The sequence below is a fragment of the Sceloporus occidentalis genome, unplaced genomic scaffold (genome assembly GCF_023333645.1).
Source record: "Sceloporus occidentalis isolate IW3139 unplaced genomic scaffold, rSceOcc1.0.p SCAF_299, whole genome shotgun sequence".
Lineage (NCBI taxonomy): Eukaryota > Metazoa > Chordata > Lepidosauria > Squamata > Phrynosomatidae > Sceloporus > Sceloporus occidentalis.
This window is the reverse complement of record NW_028317279.1, coordinates 114,874-134,831: the sequence shown is the minus strand read 5'-3', so window position 1 is coordinate 134,831 and position 19,958 is coordinate 114,874. Positions and strand designations below refer to the sequence as shown.

At 37.0% G+C, this 19,958-nt stretch overlaps 1 protein-coding gene across 1 annotated transcript in view; it reads right to left on the bottom strand.

Annotated features, from left to right (window-relative positions):
* Window positions 1-19,619, bottom strand: part of LOC149275151 (chondroadherin-like protein) — a 74,347-nt gene extending 54,728 nt beyond the window's left edge. Inside the window, exon 1 of the mRNA XM_089504940.1 lies at window positions 19,565-19,619. Coding sequence (XP_089361066.1) covers window positions 19,565-19,619 — 55 coding nt within the window. The remainder of the gene's footprint in view (window positions 1-19,564) is intronic.
* Window positions 19,620-19,958: the final 339 nt, after the last annotated feature.

Here is a 19,958-nt window from a genome sequence, read left to right as displayed (position 1 = left end):
TATTATAGTTACACATGCTAAGGAACACATTTGACCTGTTTTTGATAAGAATATGGCTATAAATATTTTTTTACATGGGGATTATGGATGGAATATCATGGTTACATATGCTAAGGAACACATTTGACCCGTTTCTGATAAGAATATGGGTATAATATTTTTTTTACATGGGGAATATGGGTGGAATATTATAGTTACACATGCCAAGGAACAAATTCGACCTTTTTCCGATAGGAATATGGGAGTATTATTATTTTTGCATGGGGATTATGGGCGGAATATCATAGTTACACATGCCAAGGAACACATTTGACCTTTTTCCGATAGGAATATGGGAGTATTATTATTTTTACATGGGGATTATGGGCGGAATATTATAGTTACACATGCTAAGTAACATATTTGACCTGTTTCTGATAACAATATGGGTATAATTATTTTTTTTACATGGGGATTGTGGGTGGAATATTATAGTTACACATGCTAAGGAACACATTTGACCCATTTCTGATAAGAATATGGGTATAATATTTTTTTACATGGGGAATATGGGTGGAATATCATGGTTGCAGATGCCAATGAACAAATTTGACCCATTTTTGATAAGAATATGGTCATTTTATTATTTTTACATGGGGATTGTGGGTGGAATATTATAGTTATACATGCTAAGGAACACATTTGATCTATTTCTGATAATAATATGGGTGTACTCATTTTTTTACATGGGGATTATGGGTGGAATATCATGGTTACACATGCTAAGGAACATATTTGTCCTGTTTCGGATAAGAATATGGGTATAATTTTTTTTACAGGGGGATTATGGGTGGAATATTATAGTTACACATGCCAAGGAACACATTTGACCCATTTCTGATAAGAATATCGGTATTTTTTTTTACATTGGGATTTTGGGTGGAATATCATGGTTACAGATGCCAAGGAACAAATCTGACCTTTTTCCGATAGGAATATGGGAGTATTATTATTTTTGCATGGGGATTATGGGCGGAATATTATAGTTACACATGCTAAGTAACATATTTGACCTGTTTCTGATAACAATATGGGTATAATTATTTTTTTTACATGGGGATTGTGGGTGGAATATTATAGTTACACATGCTAAGGAACACATTTGATCTATTTCTGATAATAATATGGGTGTACTCATTTTTTTACATGGGGATTATGGGTGGAATATCATGGTTACACATGCTAAGGAACATATTTGTCCTGTTTCGGATAAGAATATGGGTATAATTTTTTTTACAGGGGGATTATGGGTGGAATATTATACTTACACATGCCAAGGAACACATTTGACCCATTTCTGATAAGAATATCGGTATATTTTTTTACATTGGAATTTTGGGTGGAATATCATGGTTACAGATGCCAAGGAACAAATCTGACCTTTTTCCGATAGGAATATGGGAGTATTATTATTTTTGCATGGGGATTATGGGCGGAATATTATAGTTACACATGCTAAGTAACATATTTCACCTGTTTCTGATAAGAATATGGCTATAAATACTTTTTACATGGGGATTATGGGTGGAATATTATAGTTAATTTGTGTTCCTTGGCATGTGAAACTATAATATTCCACCCATATTCCCCATGTAAAAATAATAAAACGCCCATATTCTTATAAAAAATGGGTCAAATTTGTTCCTTGGCATCTGTAACCATGATACGATAGGAATATGGGAGTATTATTATTTTTGCATGGGGATTATGGGCGGAATATTATAGTTACACATGCTAAGTAACATATTTGACCTGTTTCTGATAAGAATATGGCTATAAATACTTTTTACATGGGTATTATGGGTGGAATATTATAGTTAATTTGTGTTCCTTGGCATGTGAAACTATAATATTCCACCCATATTCCCCATGTAAAAATAATAAAACGCCCATATTCTTATAAAAAATGGGTCAAATTTGTTCCTTGGCATCTGTAACCATGATATTCCACCCATAATCCCCATGTAAAAAAATATTATACCTATATTCTTATCAGAAATGGGTCAAAAATTAGCATGTGGTCAATGGGTCAAAAATATCCTATAGTATACTCTTCTAATCTAACAAATAAAAAAAAGAGGGGTGCTGCGATAATTGTCAAATTTAATTATATATTTCATGAGCATGGTCCATATGGCAGATATATTATTCTCATTTGTAAATGAAATTACTCTTTTCTGCTTTGGTAAACTTGTATGCTCCTAACGATTATCCTGTAAAATTTTTGGCTTCTCTTATTACAAGGACAGAGGAAATCAGAAAAGCGACATTAATATTTGGTGGAGACCTGAACTGTGTAATAAATTTACATTTTAAGAGATTAAAGGATGGTAAGACTCTGACAGGGAGTATGGCTCTGAGACTTGTCAGACTTATGGATAAACATAATTTATTTAACATATGGAGGACTCAGCACCCCACAGAGAAGGATTACACATTATTTTCTAATAGGCATCTCTCATACTCTAGGATCAACGCGTTGTATACCAATTTAACAGCTTTAAAAAACTCTATCTCCTCTCGAATTGGCAATTACGTTAACAGACTGTCTTAATTATAATCCCAGACCAGACTGGAGACTCAATGAATTTAATTTAAAAACTGATCTAGCCAAACAAAATCTGTACAAAGAAGTTCAACAATTTATTCAGATAAACGATAACGGGTCAGTTCAGGATTTTACTCTTTGGGGTGCAGTAAAATGTACAAACTGATGCCTTTCTTAGAAAACAAAAAGGTAGCTCTATTTCAGCTCTATACATAGCATTGGCAAAAATCGAATGTACCAATAAATTAAATCCAAATCTTCAGTTAACTAAAGAAATAGCAGAACTTCAGTTGGAGAAACAAACTCTTTTGGGTTGTGACAAACATTCTGTATTTTATATTTGTATGTATTTATTTCCTTTTATAACAAATGTCAATAAAATATTTTGAACACAAGAATGATGGTATATTTGTTCTACATAGGGATTATGGGAGGAATAGCATGGTTACACATGCCAAGGGACACATTTGACCTGTTTCTGATATAGTTATTTAGTTATATTATCTATATAGTTATAGATATTTTTTACATGGGGATTATGGGTGGAATATCATGGTTACACGTGCCCAGTAACATATTTGAAGTGTTTCTTTTAAGTAAACGGGTATAATTATTTTCATATAAAGGGATTATGCGTGGAAGAGTTGGCAACCCTGGTCCCAAGACTGGGGAACCAAGTAAGTACTGGAAACCTAAATGGTGACAGTAGTAGAATTATTACTCCAGGTAAATAATGTACTATTTAATTTTATATTTTGAACTCTATTCTTTTATTTATAGTTTACATTATGTTTACTACAATTAAGTATTAAAATAATCCTTTTGTAGGTATTTTGCTTTAAAGGATCCACGTGGCAAAGGAAAACAATATGTTTTGACATTCAGGAAACAGGTACAGCAAATATAGAAATCGTCGTTTTTTGTCAAATGATACATTAATTACTCTAATTACATTAAACTGTGCTTGTGCAAAATAAATAAGAACAGTACATGGCGTGCAACAGAAATTTGAGGCCTGGTTACTCAAACGTAGCCCTACATACATCACATTACAATACTTCACAGAATCTCTTAACGCATTAGGATGCTACATGCTGTCATAACAAACGACATGCAAACAGCATGTAACGCCTTAGAAAAAGCAGCTCATCACAGCCCACTGCAGGCACCGGCAGTAGGATCCCGTATGCCATCTGTGCGAGATTAAACATGCTCTGTATTCATAAATACGCACGTGAGGTTTACTTGGTTGATGGGAGGACATGTTATTTTATAATCCTTGCTTCCCCCAAACAAACAATATACACATGCCTCTGGCAAATTATATGAGAGATAGCAAAACCTCCCATAATTGATCTTTATTGTTAAACATCATTATTTTATACTTTTTTCAGGTATGGCAATACATGACTGGGCCACACAAACATATCAAAATTATACAGTATCTTGGTGATCATTCTGTCCATTTTCCAACCCCACATGGAAATTCAAAATCCAACCGTTCTTTCATAGCATCCACTCCATCACTATTAACAGAATGTAGAAATCAGTATTCCAATTTTCCAAGAAATGTATACTCAAAATTACACAGTGAGGCATCGGCAGGAGGAGATGATGGAAGAGCAGCAGTAACTCGCCCAAGAAATTTGAAGCAAGTATAAAATATTCTCTATTCAGAAAGTATCCGACAAAAAATTGGTAAAGATGAAATATTCTGTATACTGCAGCTGGCAGAGCAAACAGATTTTGTAAGGCATGTCACAATTTATCCTGATCTTGTTGTGTTTCCTTGGTCAAAAGAGTTATTGGATTTGGGGAAAGAGTTGATAAAAACTGCCTTACAAGAACAAATGTTTGCCTACAGAACAAATGTTTGCCTATGACACCACCTTTAATCTAGGTGATTTCTACATGTCGACCTTTGTCATTAGAAATACAATTTTGGAAACAAACCCAATTTTTCCAGTAGCATTTATGATTCATGAAAGGAAGTTTCAAAAATACCATGAACTGTTCATTGGAGAACTTGTGAATCAGTTAAATCTAAAGGACATCCAAACTATTCCATTTGTGACTGATCGTGAAAAAGGAATTCTTAATGCTGTAAAGAAAGTGGCACCATCTATTTCACTTGTTTTATGTGGAAATCATATTTTGAAAGATATTGAATATTGGGTCAAATCTGCCGGAGGAAAAAAAGATGATATAAAGGTATTAAAGGATCATGTGGAACAGCTTAAAGATTGTGAAAGTGCAGAAGAATGGATGAACAAGTATGAAAAGTTCAAAATCCTGTGGTCCCACTTTAACTGAATATTTTGAAAATAATTTGCATGAACACATATTCAAATTTGCGAGTCGGTTCTATACAAAGAAGTTTCCAGCGTTTCAAGATAAGGCGTCAACGAATAAAGCAAGTGAAAGCATAAACAAAATACTGAAAAATGCTACAGAGTGGAAAGAATTATCTTTGGACTGCCTTCTACTGTGTTTACTTCATTTACAATTGTTTTACCTTGATGAGTTCCAGAGGGCTTACTATAGTCTTGGAATGTATACGTTGAAAAAAACATTCAAGAAGTTGCAGAAAGTCCCCAATGAGAACACATGTTTCCCATTATACCTGCCAGTTGAGAAAATTGTTGAGAAGGTGAAATCAGAAAATCCCACAATTGTTTCTAGCTTTAAAAAAGAGTCTGTTCACAAAATGACACAGACAGCAATTGCAAACTTATGCATTGAAAACAATTTGGTTTCTCTGAATGGACAACTGCAGGTGTTTGTTGTTAAAAGTCGATTTAAAAATGAGGTACATTCTGTGTGCTTGTCACCAAAGCCAAAATGTTCCTGTAAAAGCACTGGACTTTGTTTTCATTTAATTGCAGTCCAAAAGGCATCTGGAATTTTCATCCCAGATAATTTCACCTATAATCTTTCTTCTCTGAGAAAAAGAGTACATCGGAAAGAAGGGAAATCAGGACGGAAAAAGGCTAGGAAAAAAGATTATGACTGTCAAACTGAGGCAGCACCAGATTCCCAGATGGCAAACTCATCACAACCAGAAAATTCACAGAGGAGAATACAGATGTTAAATCTCATGCCATCTCACTGCCACAAAATGACAACCAAATTTTTCAACAATCCTGCAAGAGTCATACATTCATAGAATTAACTGAGGAGAATGCTGAAGTCCAGTATGCCGTCTCACCACAACAAAATGATGATCCAACTTTTTCACAAATATCCTGCAAGAGCCCTACACAATTCACAGATGAGAATGTTGAATTCCAGTCTCCAAAGTATGAAAGCACACCAAAAAAATCAGGTAGCTTTATAGTAGGAAAGCCTTGGGATGGAAATATAGGCCCAATCGACAATCTGACACGATGTCTTGAGCCAAAGGCCTGGCTTGAAGGAGACGTAATAGAATTTGCTTTAATACAGTTAGTTAAGGAATCTGTAATGTCCACGTGTTGTTTTGCTGTTCCACCACATTATTTCCATGCTGTTAGTAATGGAGGACATGCATCCTTTGTAACATTTGCAGATTCCTTATCACTTTTAAACTATGATGTTTTACTCTTCCCAATTAACAGTGACCTAACCTAATATGGACGAGGTTTGCACTGGTTTTTGGCTTTATCAGACCTAAAATCTAAAACAGTGACAATAATGGACTCTCTAACCAATGAGTATAACACATACTGTGCTGTTCTCCAAAAAATGCTCTATGGCATCCATACTCTCTGTTCCTCTGTAGAGTTTCTTGAAGCAGACTGGACTTGGATTGTGAGCACTGACTGCCCAAAACAAAGTAATTCTTATGACTGTGGAGTGCACGTAATCCTAAATTCGTACGTTATATGTAATGGACTAAAATACATTAAAAGTTTTGACAGTAATAGAGTTAGACAGTGGATACATACCAAGATTAGGCAAGTGGATCACTCATACCTGACCACTAAACAAACCGCAAAACACACATTTGTAGCCAGAAAAATGGAGAAATACAGCCCACCAATGGTCAAAACAACGGAACAGGACTCACACAAGCACTCTCCTATCACGTTACTGCAACTCAGAAGGCTGGACATTTTGTGCCTCTTGTAACTGCTCTGGTGACATTGACCATGACGAAAAACAGATCCTGTGTGTTGTGAAATTGGTATCACCAGAATTGTGGGGGACAAATGGGTAGACCACCAAAATATTTTGTTTGTGTACAGTGCAAAAAAAAATAACGCAAAATTTTCCATAATATATTTTCCTTTTGTTATATTTGGCATAAACCATGAAAAATTCTCAATACCAGCCTAAATATATGAAGCTTCCCTCTTGTCTTGTAAGGAAGTCTAACATTTTCACATCAATAGAGGAAAATACATCTAGAGTAGATGTGCGTGGTATTAAGCCGCAAGAGGCAGGGTAGCTGTGCAAGGTACTCAGCCCCACAGGGCAGGGTAGCCAAGCGTGGTAGTCAGCAGGCAGCAGGGTACAAATTAAAATGCTTTAGAGAAATAAATAACAAGAACTTTTGCAAAGCGTTGGCCATATAAAAATACATTATGGACAATGATTCCATCTTAATTAGGTAATTAATGAAACTGGTGGAAATGGTGCACTATGCCACACCTCGGGCACTATATATTTACCGGCATAAGAAAAGAAAAAGCAATCCTCTTTAGAAGTGATGGCTTAATGGCCAATTACAATGAAAAATATATCAAAACATCATAGTGCAACTATGCTATTCCACCATTATTCCCACTGAAAAATAATAATAAAAATAATAAGCCATATTTCAATCAGAAAAAGGTCCAATGTGTTCCTTACCATGTGTAATCATGAAAATGCACCCATAATCCCCATGTTGAAACATGATAGCCATATTCTTATCAGAAAAAGGCCAGATATTTGAGTTAGCATGTGTAACCATGATATTCCACGCATAATCCTCTTCTATGAATATAATTATACCCGTTTACTTAAAAGAAACACATCAAATATGTTACTGGGCACGTGTAACCATGATATTTCACCCATAATCGCCATGTAACAATAAAAACATTCCCATATTCTTATCAAACAGGTCAAATATGTTATTTAGCATGTGTAACTATAATATTCCACCCATAATCCCCATGTAAAAAAAAAGATAACCAAATTCTTATCAGAAACAGGTCAAATGTGTTACTATAATATTTGACCCATAATCCCCATGTAAAAATAATAATATACCCATATTCTTATCAGAAAAAGGTCAAATGTGTAACTATAATATTCCACCCATAATCCCCATGTAAAAAAAATATTATACCCACATTCTTATCAGAAATGGGTCAAATGGGTCAAATGTGTTCCTTGGGGATTCTACCCATAATCCCCCCCGCAAAAAATAATTATACCCATATTCTTATCCGAAACAGGTCAAATATGTTCCTTAGCATGTGTAACCATGATATTCCACCCATAATCCCCATGTAAAAAAATAATTATACCCATATTCTTCTCAGAAATGGGTCAAATATGTTCCTTAGCATGTGTAACTATAATATTCCACCCATAATCCCCATATACAAATAATAATAATACTCCCATATTCCTGTCAGAAAAACATCAAATTTGTTCCTTGGCATCTGTAACCATTATATTCCACCCATAATCCCCATGTAAAAAAAAAAATTATAGCCATATTCTTTTAGAAAAAGGTCAAATGTGTTACTTAGCATGTGTAACTATAATATTCCACCCACAATCCCCATGTAAAAAAAATAATTATACCCATATTGTTATCAGAAACAGGTCAAATATGTTCCTTAGTATACACATACAAAGGAACATATTTGACCTGTTTCTGATAACAATATGGGTATGATATTCCTCCCATAATCCCATGTAAAAAAATATTATACCCATATTCTTATCAGAAATGGGTCAAATATGTTACTTAGCATGTGTAACTATAATATTCCACCAATAATCCCCATGTAAAAAAATGAGTACACCCATATTCTTATCAGAAATAGATCAAATGTGTTCCTTAGCATGTGTAACTATAACATTCCACCCACAATCCCCATGTAAAAAAAAATATTATACCCAGATTCTTATCAGAAATGGGTCAAATATGTTACTTAGCATGTGTAACTATAATATTCCACCAATAATCCCCATGTAAAAAAATGAGTACACCCATATTCTTATCAGAAATAGATCAAATGTGTTCCTTAGCATGTGTAACTATAATATTCCACCCATAATCCCCATGTAAAAATAATAATATTCCCATATTGTTATCAGAAACAGGTCAAATGTGTTCTTTGGCATGTGTAAATATGATATTCCACCCATAATCCCCATGTAAAAAAATATTTATAGCCATATTCTCATCAGAAACAGGTCAAATGTGTTCCTTAGCATGTGTAACCATGATATTCCACCCATAATCCCCATGTAAAAAAAATATTTATAGCCATATTCTTATCAGAAATGGTTCAAATGTGTTACTTAGCATGTCTAACTATAATATTCCACCCATAATCCCCATGTAAAAAAATGAGTATACCCATATTCTTATCAGAAACAGGTCAAATATGTTCCTTAGCATGTGAAACTATAATATTCCACCCATAATCCCCATGTAAAAATAATAATATTCCCATATTCTTATCAGAAATGGGTGAAATGTGTTCCTTGGCATCTGTATCCATGATATTCCACCCATAATCCCCATGTAAAAAAATAATATTCCCATATTCTTATCAGAAAAAAGGTCAAATATGTTCCTTAGCATGTGTAACTATAATATTCCACCCATAATCCTCCCTTAAAAATAATTATACCCATATTATTATCAGAAACAGGTCAAATATGTTCCTTAGCATGTGTAACTATAATATTCCACCCATAATCCCCATGTAAAAATAATCATACTCCCATATTCTTATCAGAAACAGGTCAAATGTGTTCCTTAGCAAGTGTAACAATGATATTCCACCCATAATCCCCATGTAAAAATAATAATATTCCCATATTCTTATCAGAAACAGGTCAAATGTGTTCTTTGGCATGTGTAAATATGATATTCCACCCATAATCCCCATGTAAAAAAAAGATTATACCCATATTCTTATCAGAAAAAAGGTCAAATATGTTCCTTAGCATGTGTAACTATAATATTCCACCCATAATCCCCCCTTAAAATAATTATACCCATATTATTATCAGAAACAGGTCAAATATGTTCCTTAGCATGTGTAACTATAATATTCCACCCATAATCCCCATGTAAAAATAATAATACTACCATATTCTTATCAGAAACAGGTCAAATGTGTTCCTTAGCATGTGTAACCATGATATTCCACCCATAATCCCCATGTAAAAATAATAATATTCCCATATTCTTATCAGAAACAGGTCAAATGTGTTCTTTGGCATGTGTAAATATGATATTCCACCCATAATCCCCATGTAAAAAAATATTTATAGCCATATTCTTATCAGAAACAGGTCAAATGTGTTCCTTAGCATGTGTAACTATAATATCCCACCCATAATCCCCATGTAAAAATAATAATATTCCCATATTCTTATCAGAAACAGGTCAAATGTGTTCCTTAGCATGTGTAACTATTATATTCCACCCATAATCCCCATGTAAAAATAATAATATACCCATATTCTTATCAGAAATGGGTGAAATGTGTTCCTTGGCATCTGTATCCATGATATTCCACCCATAATCCCCATGTAAAATAAAGATTATACCCATATTCTTATCAGAAATGGGTCAAATGTGTTCTTTGGCATGTGTAACTATAATATTCCACCCATAATCCCCATGTAAAAAAATAATATTCCCATATTCTTATCAGTAAAAGGTCAAATATGCTCCTTAGCATGTGTAACTATAATATTCCACCCATAATCCCCCTTTAAAAATAATTATACCCATATTATTATCAGAAACAGGCTAAATATGTTCCTTAGCATGTGTAACTATAATATTCCACCCATAATCTCCATGTAAAAAAAGATTATATCCATTTTCTTATCAGAAACAGGTCAAATATGTTCCTTAGCATGTGTAACCATGATATTCCACCCATAGTCCCCATGTAAAATACTAAAATGCCCATATTCTTATCAGAAATGGGTCAAATGTGTTCCTTGGCATCTGTAACCATGATATTCCACCCATAATCTCCATGTAAAATAAAGATTATACCCATTTTCTTATCAGAAACAGGTCAAATATGTTCCTTAGCATGTGTAACCATGATATTCCACCCATAATCCCCATGTAAAAATACTAAAATGCCCATATTCTTATCAGAAATGGGTCAAATGTGTTCCTTGGCATCTGTAACCATGATCCCATGTAAAAATAATAACACTCCTATATTCCTATCGGAAAAAGGTCAAATGTGTTCCTTGGCATGTGTAACTATAACATTCCACCCATAATCCCCCCGTAAAAAAACGAATTATACCCATATTCTTGTCAGAAATGGGACAAATATGTTACTTAGCATGTGTAACTATAATATTCCACCCATAATCCCCATATAAAAATAATAATATTCCCATATTCCTGTCAGAAAAAGGTCAAAATTGTTCCTTGGCACCTGTAACCATGCCAAGGAACAACCCATTCCACCCATAATCCCCATGTAAAAAATAATTATACCCATATTATTATCAGAAACAGGTCAAATATGTTCCTTAGCATGTGTAACTATAATATTCCACCCATAATCCACATGTAAAAATAATATTCCCATATTCTTAGCAGAAATGGGTCAAATGTGTTCCTTAGCATGTGTAACTATAATATTCCACCCATAATCCCCATGTAAAAATAATAATATTCCCATATTGTTATCAGAAACAGGTCAAATGTGTTCTTTGGCATGTGTAAATATGATATTCCACCCATAATCCCCATGTAAAAAAATATTTATAGCCATATTCTTATCAGAAAAAGGTCAAATATGTTCCTTAGAATGTGTAACTATAATATTCCACCCATATTAAAAATAAAAACATTCCCATATTATTCCCAGATACTGCCAATCAAGACAGGTAAAATATGGTGTTTGCACACACACATGTACCATATTAAATCAATATTTTGATTACATAACATTTTTCTATTTCTATAGAATTTACTATGATTCAGTTATAAAACTGTATATATTTCAGCAAGTAAATAGTTAAACATTTGCAGCTTCTTTTTGCAATGTATTCCACCCATATTAAAAATAAAAACATTCCCATATTATTCCCAGATACTGCCAATCAAGACAGGTAAAATATGGTGTTTGCACACACACATGTACCATATTAAATCAATATTTTGATTACATAACATTTTTCTATTTCTATAGAATTTACTATGATTCAGTTATAAAACTGTATATATTTCAGCAAGTAAATAGTTAAACATTTGCAGCTTCTTTTTGCAATGTATTCGTTGCAATTTAGTATCAAGAACTACCAAAAAGAACATACTTTGATTTACCATGAGTGTAAAAAGTATACTGACACCTATATATAGTGCTGAGCATTGCAGCCAATCATCCCATCATCCCCAATATGCTGTTTAGTACGTCCCAACAGAAAGTGTAAAATTTGCACAATACTAAAGCTTGAAAAGAGGAGGAGACTATATCACCTGACATCTAAAGCATGCAAATCACACTTTCCAAATCTACTGTGGATTCATGTTAGTGAAGGTGTTTTGAGGGGTAAAACGATGATTTTATAAAGGATTTTCAGTGCATCTCATTGAGAACATAAAGTTGTCGTTAATAGTACACTTATATTGGTGAGTACACTGTGAGTGCTTCTATTTTTTGTGTAAATGCTTGTTCTCTCAATCTCCATGGGTCTCATTCTATGTATTTGTTTTTCTATTTATGCTCCTGTAATGTCTGTGTATCTTTTTTCCTAAACTTTTCTTTGCCTTTATCATATTCAGACTTTGTCTTATAGGACCGCATTAAAGATCTTCATCCTAGTCCTTGGATTTAAGCCTTCAGCCTCAGCATCTCCACTATTAAATAAAGTCACATGAGAGCAAGGCTGGTTTTAAAAAAGAGTCTAAGTCATGGAGCATTTATTTTTGTGTTCTGCAAGGAGGGTTTTATCCATTTTACATACAGTATCCTAAAATCTGGAAAGATTATACATCATTTGCACAGCTTGAAAATGTTCTGTTGTTGAGATAAGGTAACAATAACAACATACTGCCTGCACTAAGTATACAGTTTAACCACTTAAGGACCGGGCTAATTTTTTTTCTTTTGGACCCTTCGTGACCAAGGCTGTTAACATTGTTGAGGTGCTAGTGCGTAGCTGGTTTTTTTCAGGACAAGAAGCTTTCTTTAGATACCATTTATTGATCATGTCATCTTATTTACTATAAAAGCAATAGTAAAATATGCTGAAATTTTTTAAAAAAAAAGTCTGTTTCATTTAAAAAATATTTTACTCATCTACACATGCTAATTAAAAAAAAAAAAAAAAATCCTTCACAACAATGGACGTGCCAGGCACATCACGAATACATCCTGTTGGCGACAATTGACGTTAAACGGATGCAGTAATGTCTCGCTGTTGAGGCATTCAGCAACACCAAGATCGGCAGCAGTGTGTATATATATATATATATATATATATATATATATATATATATATATATATATATATATATATATATATATATATATATATATATATATATATATTTATATATATACACACACACATTAACTGGCCACTTTATAAGGTACACCTTGCAAGTAACCGGTTAGACCTCTTTTTCCTTCAGAACTGCCTTCATTCTTCATGGCATACTTTCTACAATGTGCTAGGAACCTTCCTCAGAGATTTTGGTCCATATAGACATGATAGCATCAAGCAGTTGCTGCAGATTTGTCAGCTGCACATCCATGATGTGAATCTCCCCTTCCACTACATCCCAAAGGTTCGCTATAGGATTGAGATCTGGTGACTGTGGAGGCCATTGGAGTATAGTGAACTAGTTGTTATGTTCAAGAAACCAGTTTGAGATGATGTGCGCTTTGTGACATGGTGCATTATCCTGCTGGAAGTAGCCATCAGAAGATGGGTACACTGTGGTCATAAAGGGATGGACATGGTCAGCAACAATACTGTTGGTACTAAGGGGCCCAAAGTGTGTCAAGAAAATGTCCCCTACACCATTACACCACCACCAGTCTGAACCGTTAATACAAGGCAGGATGGATCCACGCTTTCATGTTATTTACGCCATAGTCTTCCATTGTCCAATTCTGGTGTGAAATGTAGCCTCAGTTTCCTGATCTTCGCTGACAGGAGTGGCACCCGGTGTTGTGCTTTCACAGATGGTATTCTGCATACTTTGGTTGTAGTGAGTGGTTATTTGAGTTACTGTTGCCTTTCTGTAATCTCAAACCAGTCTGCCCATTCTCCACTGACCTCTGACATCGACAAGCCATTTTCATCCACACAACTGCCGCTCACTGGATATTTTCTCTTTTTCGGACCATTCGCTGTAAACCCTAGAGATGGTTGTGCGTGAAAATCCCAGTAGATCAGCAGTTTCTGAAATACTCAGACCAGCCCGTCTGGCACCAACAACCATGCCACGTTCAAAGTAATTTAAATACCCTTTCTTCCCCATTCTGATGCTCAAGTTTGAATTGCGTTGCTGACATGTGATTGGCTGACTATCTATTTGTGTTAAAAATCAATTGAACAGGTGTACCTAATAAAGTGGCCAGTTAGTGTGTGTGTGTATATACACACACACACTAACTGGCCACTTTATTAGGTACACCTGTTCAATTGATTTTTAACACAAATAGATATATATATCTGTATTTGCTTGATTATAAGACTCTGAAAAATACCCCTCATCTTATAATCAGACTTCAAATAGAGGTCTGACTACGAGACTAAGATTCAGATCCTCCGCAGCACTACAGGGGATCTGGATCCGCCTCTCTGGCACTTGGTGGACGTCTGTGCAAAATGCGCAGACAACCACTGCTTCTGCCGGGGCTTCTATGACGGAGTGCCGGCGTGACCTGATCTTTCGGTGCTTCACCATAGAAGCCCCGGGGGAAGTACCGGCCAGCAGCGCATCGAGCAGACGTCCACCGGCTGACAGAGAGGAGGACCCGACACTTCCGTCGGGGCTTTTGTGACGTCCACCGGCTGCCCCCACTCAACACCAGGGAGTCTGGAGCACGGAGGACAGGTCTATGGATGCATCGGTAAGTTGGGGGGGGGCATATAGGGGGGTATGAGGCATATCAGGGGGCAGACTGGCAAATAGGGGGGTATAAGGCATATCCGGGTGTCAGAGTGGCATATAGGGGTATAAGGCATATCTGGGGGGCTGCGTAGCAAGCCATGGGGCAGATATGCCTAACTGGGGGGCAGGTTGGCAAATAAAAGGAAATAAAAACAAAAAATGATTTTTTTTTCAATCATAGTTTTTTATTAAATATGAAAAAACTAATATTCAAATTTTGGGGGACTGTCTTATAATCGAGCAAATGCGGTATATATTTATATGTAAGTAAATTTTTATGAGCAAATCCAAAAAATGTGCGCTATATATTCACAAAAATATAAAAAATTTTGGCGTCTTAAATGCCCATGGGGTGTCTATTTTTAAAGAATGTATGATTTGATGGGGTGTTGTTTGACAGTGACATATACCAGGAGGGGTAAATTCCTGAAGTACAATGTGTGTGAAAAAAAACACACAAGAAATACCACCACAAATTTTGACAAAGGCTGGTGGTAAAATTAGTTCATGGAAAGGGTTAAAATACCAGCCTGGGGTGTCTATGATTTGATGGGGTAAATTGAACTGACCAGCTTCAGATATATCCCAAATATTACCCTATTTGCTCGATTATAAGCAAATGCTCTGAAAAATACCCCTCGTCTTATAATTGAGGTCATTTTCTAATCAGACCTCAAATAGCTGGAAAAAAATGTCCGCTGGGGCCAGGCTGCTTTCCGGTGCTTTGGTTGTGAGCAGCGTCTCTTATGCTAGCGGGGACAGAGGAGTTGTTCGCACAGCCGGGTTTTTGAGCAAGTATGTGTGATTAATGGAATGAATGAGTATTTAAATGTTTGTGAATGAGTGTGTGTGTGGGATAGCATGGATGTGTAAGGTGGGATAGCATGGATGTGTAAGGGGGGATAGCATGGCCAGAGCCGGCCTTAGGTGTTCTGGCGCCCTGTGCGGACTACTCCTCTGGCGCCCCCCCATCCCAAAAAAAGAAAAGAATAAAAACTTGTAACAAAACCACTTCATTGTCTGGCTTAGTAGTAGGGATGCACCGAAACAAATTGTGGACTGAAACCGAAAGTGCAGAATTTACCTGGCCAAAACCGAATATGACCCCCCACACACCATAAAAAAATCTAACACTTTTATTTAAAGTAAGTAACACACCAAAATAGGACAAAACAATTAAATAATATTATATATATATATATATATGATTAACAGCAATCACATTCCTATCATGCCCAGGCATACCCAGATTCCAGGATTTACTCACAGACTTGGCATGATAGGAGTATAATTGCCCTATCTACCCCTTCTCACTCTCTTCTGCCCTATCTACCCCTTCTCACTCCCTTCTCCCTATCTACCCCCTTTCCCCTGTCTCACTCCCTTCTCCCTATCTACCCCCTCCTAACTATCTACCCTTTCCCTCTTTGAAGTTCACTTACCTTTCAGGAGTCCTGCGGTGGGGGTGCAAGGCCTCTGCCTCCCAGCTCTGTATGGAACAGTATAGAATGATGGGAGTTATGATGTACTTTTAGAGCATAATTAGATAATGAAAAAGACATTGGAAATGGTACAGCATAACACCCATCACTCTCACACACTTACCAATCCACACATATACTAATCCACACATATACCAATCCACACGTATACCAATCTACACATATACACTAATCCACACATATATACCAATCCACACATATATACCAATCCACACATATATACCAATCCACACATATATACCAATCTACACATATACACCAATCCACACACATACCAATCCACACATACTAATCCACACATATATACTAATCCACACACATACCAATCCACACGTATACCAATCCACACGTATACCAATCCACACGTATACCAATCCACACGTATACCAATCCACACATATATACCAATCCACATTTACCAATCCACACATATACACTAATCCACACATATATACCAATCCACACATATACACTAATCCACACACATACCAATCCACACACATACTAATCCACACATATACCAATCCACTCTCACTCTCACTGAATGCTTTCCTACCTTTCCTCTTTTCTCCTTACAGCTCTTTTCCTTCTCTTCGCTCCTCTTCTTCAGTTCTTCTGTCTTCTTCCGGGTCAGAGGGCACGGACAGCGGTGGGCGCGGCTTCAGTGTTGTGCGCCGGGAGATCCTTGAACCGGATTAAAATCACTCAAGGGAGCCGGAGGTCTGTTAAAGACCTCCGATACCGCTCCCTTGCGAGCCTGCTCCTCCAGCGGCGGACATTACCCGCGGCGGTCGCACAGGTCGCACACCCCAAAGGCCGGCCCTGAGCATGGCATAGGGAGGCTGTAATCACACTTCTATTGTCCCCAGGTTTCAGCATGTACCGATTGCCTGGGCTGTATGTACCGATTGCTGTTAGCAATTATATATATATATATATATATATATATATATACCGCCAGAAATGCCTTTTAACCCCCTATATGCCACTCTGCCCCATGATATGCCTTTTAACCCCCTATATGCCAGAGTGGCATATAGGGGTATAAGGCATATCATGGGGCACAGTGGCATATAGGAGGGTATAAGACATTTCTGGAGGCAGAGTGGCATATAGAGGGTTAAAAGGCACATCGTGGGGCAGAGTGGCAAGCCTGGGGGCAGATGTGTATAACTGGGGGGCAGGTTGGCGAAAAAAGGAAATAAAAACAAAAAATATTTTTATCAATCATAGCTTTTATTAAATATGAAAAAATAGTTTATATGAATTAATATATACTAGTAAAACTTTTTTTCCTATAGGGTAGTCTTATAGTCAGGCTTTTTCTTTTTTTCCTTAATATTTAGATTTTGAAGGGTCATCTTATAATTGGGGTCGTCTTATAATAATTACGGTATATGTGGGCAGAATTTTCAATATGTCAAGATTCCAATTTGAAAAATGCACACTTCCCAAATTTGGGCTTTTAGTCACCAAACAAGCTGACAAACCCATGCATGGGAGGTATCACTGTATTCAGGAGATGTTTCTGAACACATATTGGGACATATACCAGGAGCGGTAAATTAATACCAAAAGTACAATGTGTGTGGGGGAAAAAACCCCACAAAAATTACTACTACAAACTTTTACTACAGCTGGTTGTAGAATTAGTGCCTGGAAAGGGTTTAAATACCAGGATTTGAAATACCTTGGGATGTCTAGTTTTCAACAATCTATGGTTTAAAGGGGTAAATTGTATTGCACATGGCTACAGAATTACCAGATTTGGAAAAAATGGTTTTGAAATAGTTAAACGCTACTTGTAATTATCAGAAAAACATTGGGTGTTTCTAAACTCAGGACACTTAGTAGAATCTATTAAGCAGTTTTTTACATTAACTTTCATGGACGAGTAAAAGATTTTTCAAGTAAAAATACATTTTCTCCATTTTTCACCATAGTTTATACTTTTTTTATATAATGAATGATATGATACAATCCAAATAATGACATCTCAAGAAAGCCCTTCTCGTCCTGAAAAAAAAATCAATAGATAACTTGTGTGGGTACAGAAAATTACAGATAAGCATGAGCATGTCACGAAGAGGTTAATCTTGTAATCTCAACAACCTTAGGTATTTCAAATTCTGGTAATTTAACAGTTTTTATGCAATAATTCTACCATCAGCATTTGTCAATGTTTGTGGTAGTCTTTTTTTTTTGTTGCACACATTGTGTAGCCCTGACTACAATTAAAGAATGGGTAACTACTACCAAAACACTCAATTTCAGAAAAGCAAACTTTGACGGGCTAAGGTCAACTATGGAATCAGTGGCGGAACTACCGGGCCCTGGATTTCTGCCAGTCAGGGAGGCCCAAGGGGTGCCGTGCGGTTGCTGAAAACCCTTCTGTCTCCTCTGCTCCCTGCCGCCGCCTGCCTCAGCGCTGCCCCGATTGCAGTGGTGGGAGCGTGAGGCGTCTGTCTCAGGTGCCGGCACTTCACGCTGAGCGCCGGCATATGACGTCATATGCCGGCGCTCAGCAGTGAAGCCGCGCGCACCACAGCAGAGCAGCGACACAGAGGCCTCGCGCACCCACCACAGGACTACACGGTAAGTGAACTACAAAGGGAGAGGGTAGATAGTGAGAAGGGGGGTTAGGGAGAGGGTAGTGTTATGGTCTACCTGCTTTTCTGCTGCATTGCTGGAGGCTATACAGCCTGGCTGGGTTGCCATGGCTACACTCCTGTGACTCAGCCCATTGTCCAGCCCACAGCCAGCCCCTTTTGGCTATTTAAGCAGCTAAACTTCACTTTCTCCTTGCCGTTGTTTTTTCCGGCTGCAAGTGCTATCTCTGTGTTCCTGAATTCCTGTGCATGACCTGGCTTTCTCTGTCGTCCCTCCCGGCTCCTGATTCCTGGCTTGTTCCTAACTTTGCTGATCTCCGTATTCCTGACCCCGGCTTGTCTGAGTACGCGTCTTGGTTCCTGACCCCGGCTTGTCTTTTGGTATATGCTCTTGGATCACGATTTGGCTTTGTTCACTATTGTTATTACAATAAAGGTGATTGCATTTTACATTTCGTGTCCGTCTGGTTCCTGGTCCCTAACATTACACAAGGGTGATGAACCCAGAAGGGGCAGGCAATCCACCAAATGTTTTTACCAGGCTGGACCAGGTAGACCAGCGCGTGGGCCAATTTGCGTTCTGGCTCTGCCATCTCAGTTCCCCACTGAGGCTTGACAGGGTCTACCCCGCTTCCCGAGCGTTATGGGGGCGACCCTAATTTGTGCAGAGGTTTCCTGAACCAGGTCAGTATCTATCTGGAGATGGTACCTCAGGCCTTTCCGTCTGACAGGAGTAAGGTGGGCTTCGTAATTTCTTTACTCTCAGACAGGGCCTTGGCATGGGCGAATCCCCTTTGGGAGACACAGAAACCTTTAGTACACAATTACCCGGAGTTTGTTGCGTCTCTAAAAAGGGTATTTGATGTACCGGCCTGCTCTGCTTCGGCTGCCAAACGACTAATGTCCATTCGGCAGGGTACAAGGACGGTTTC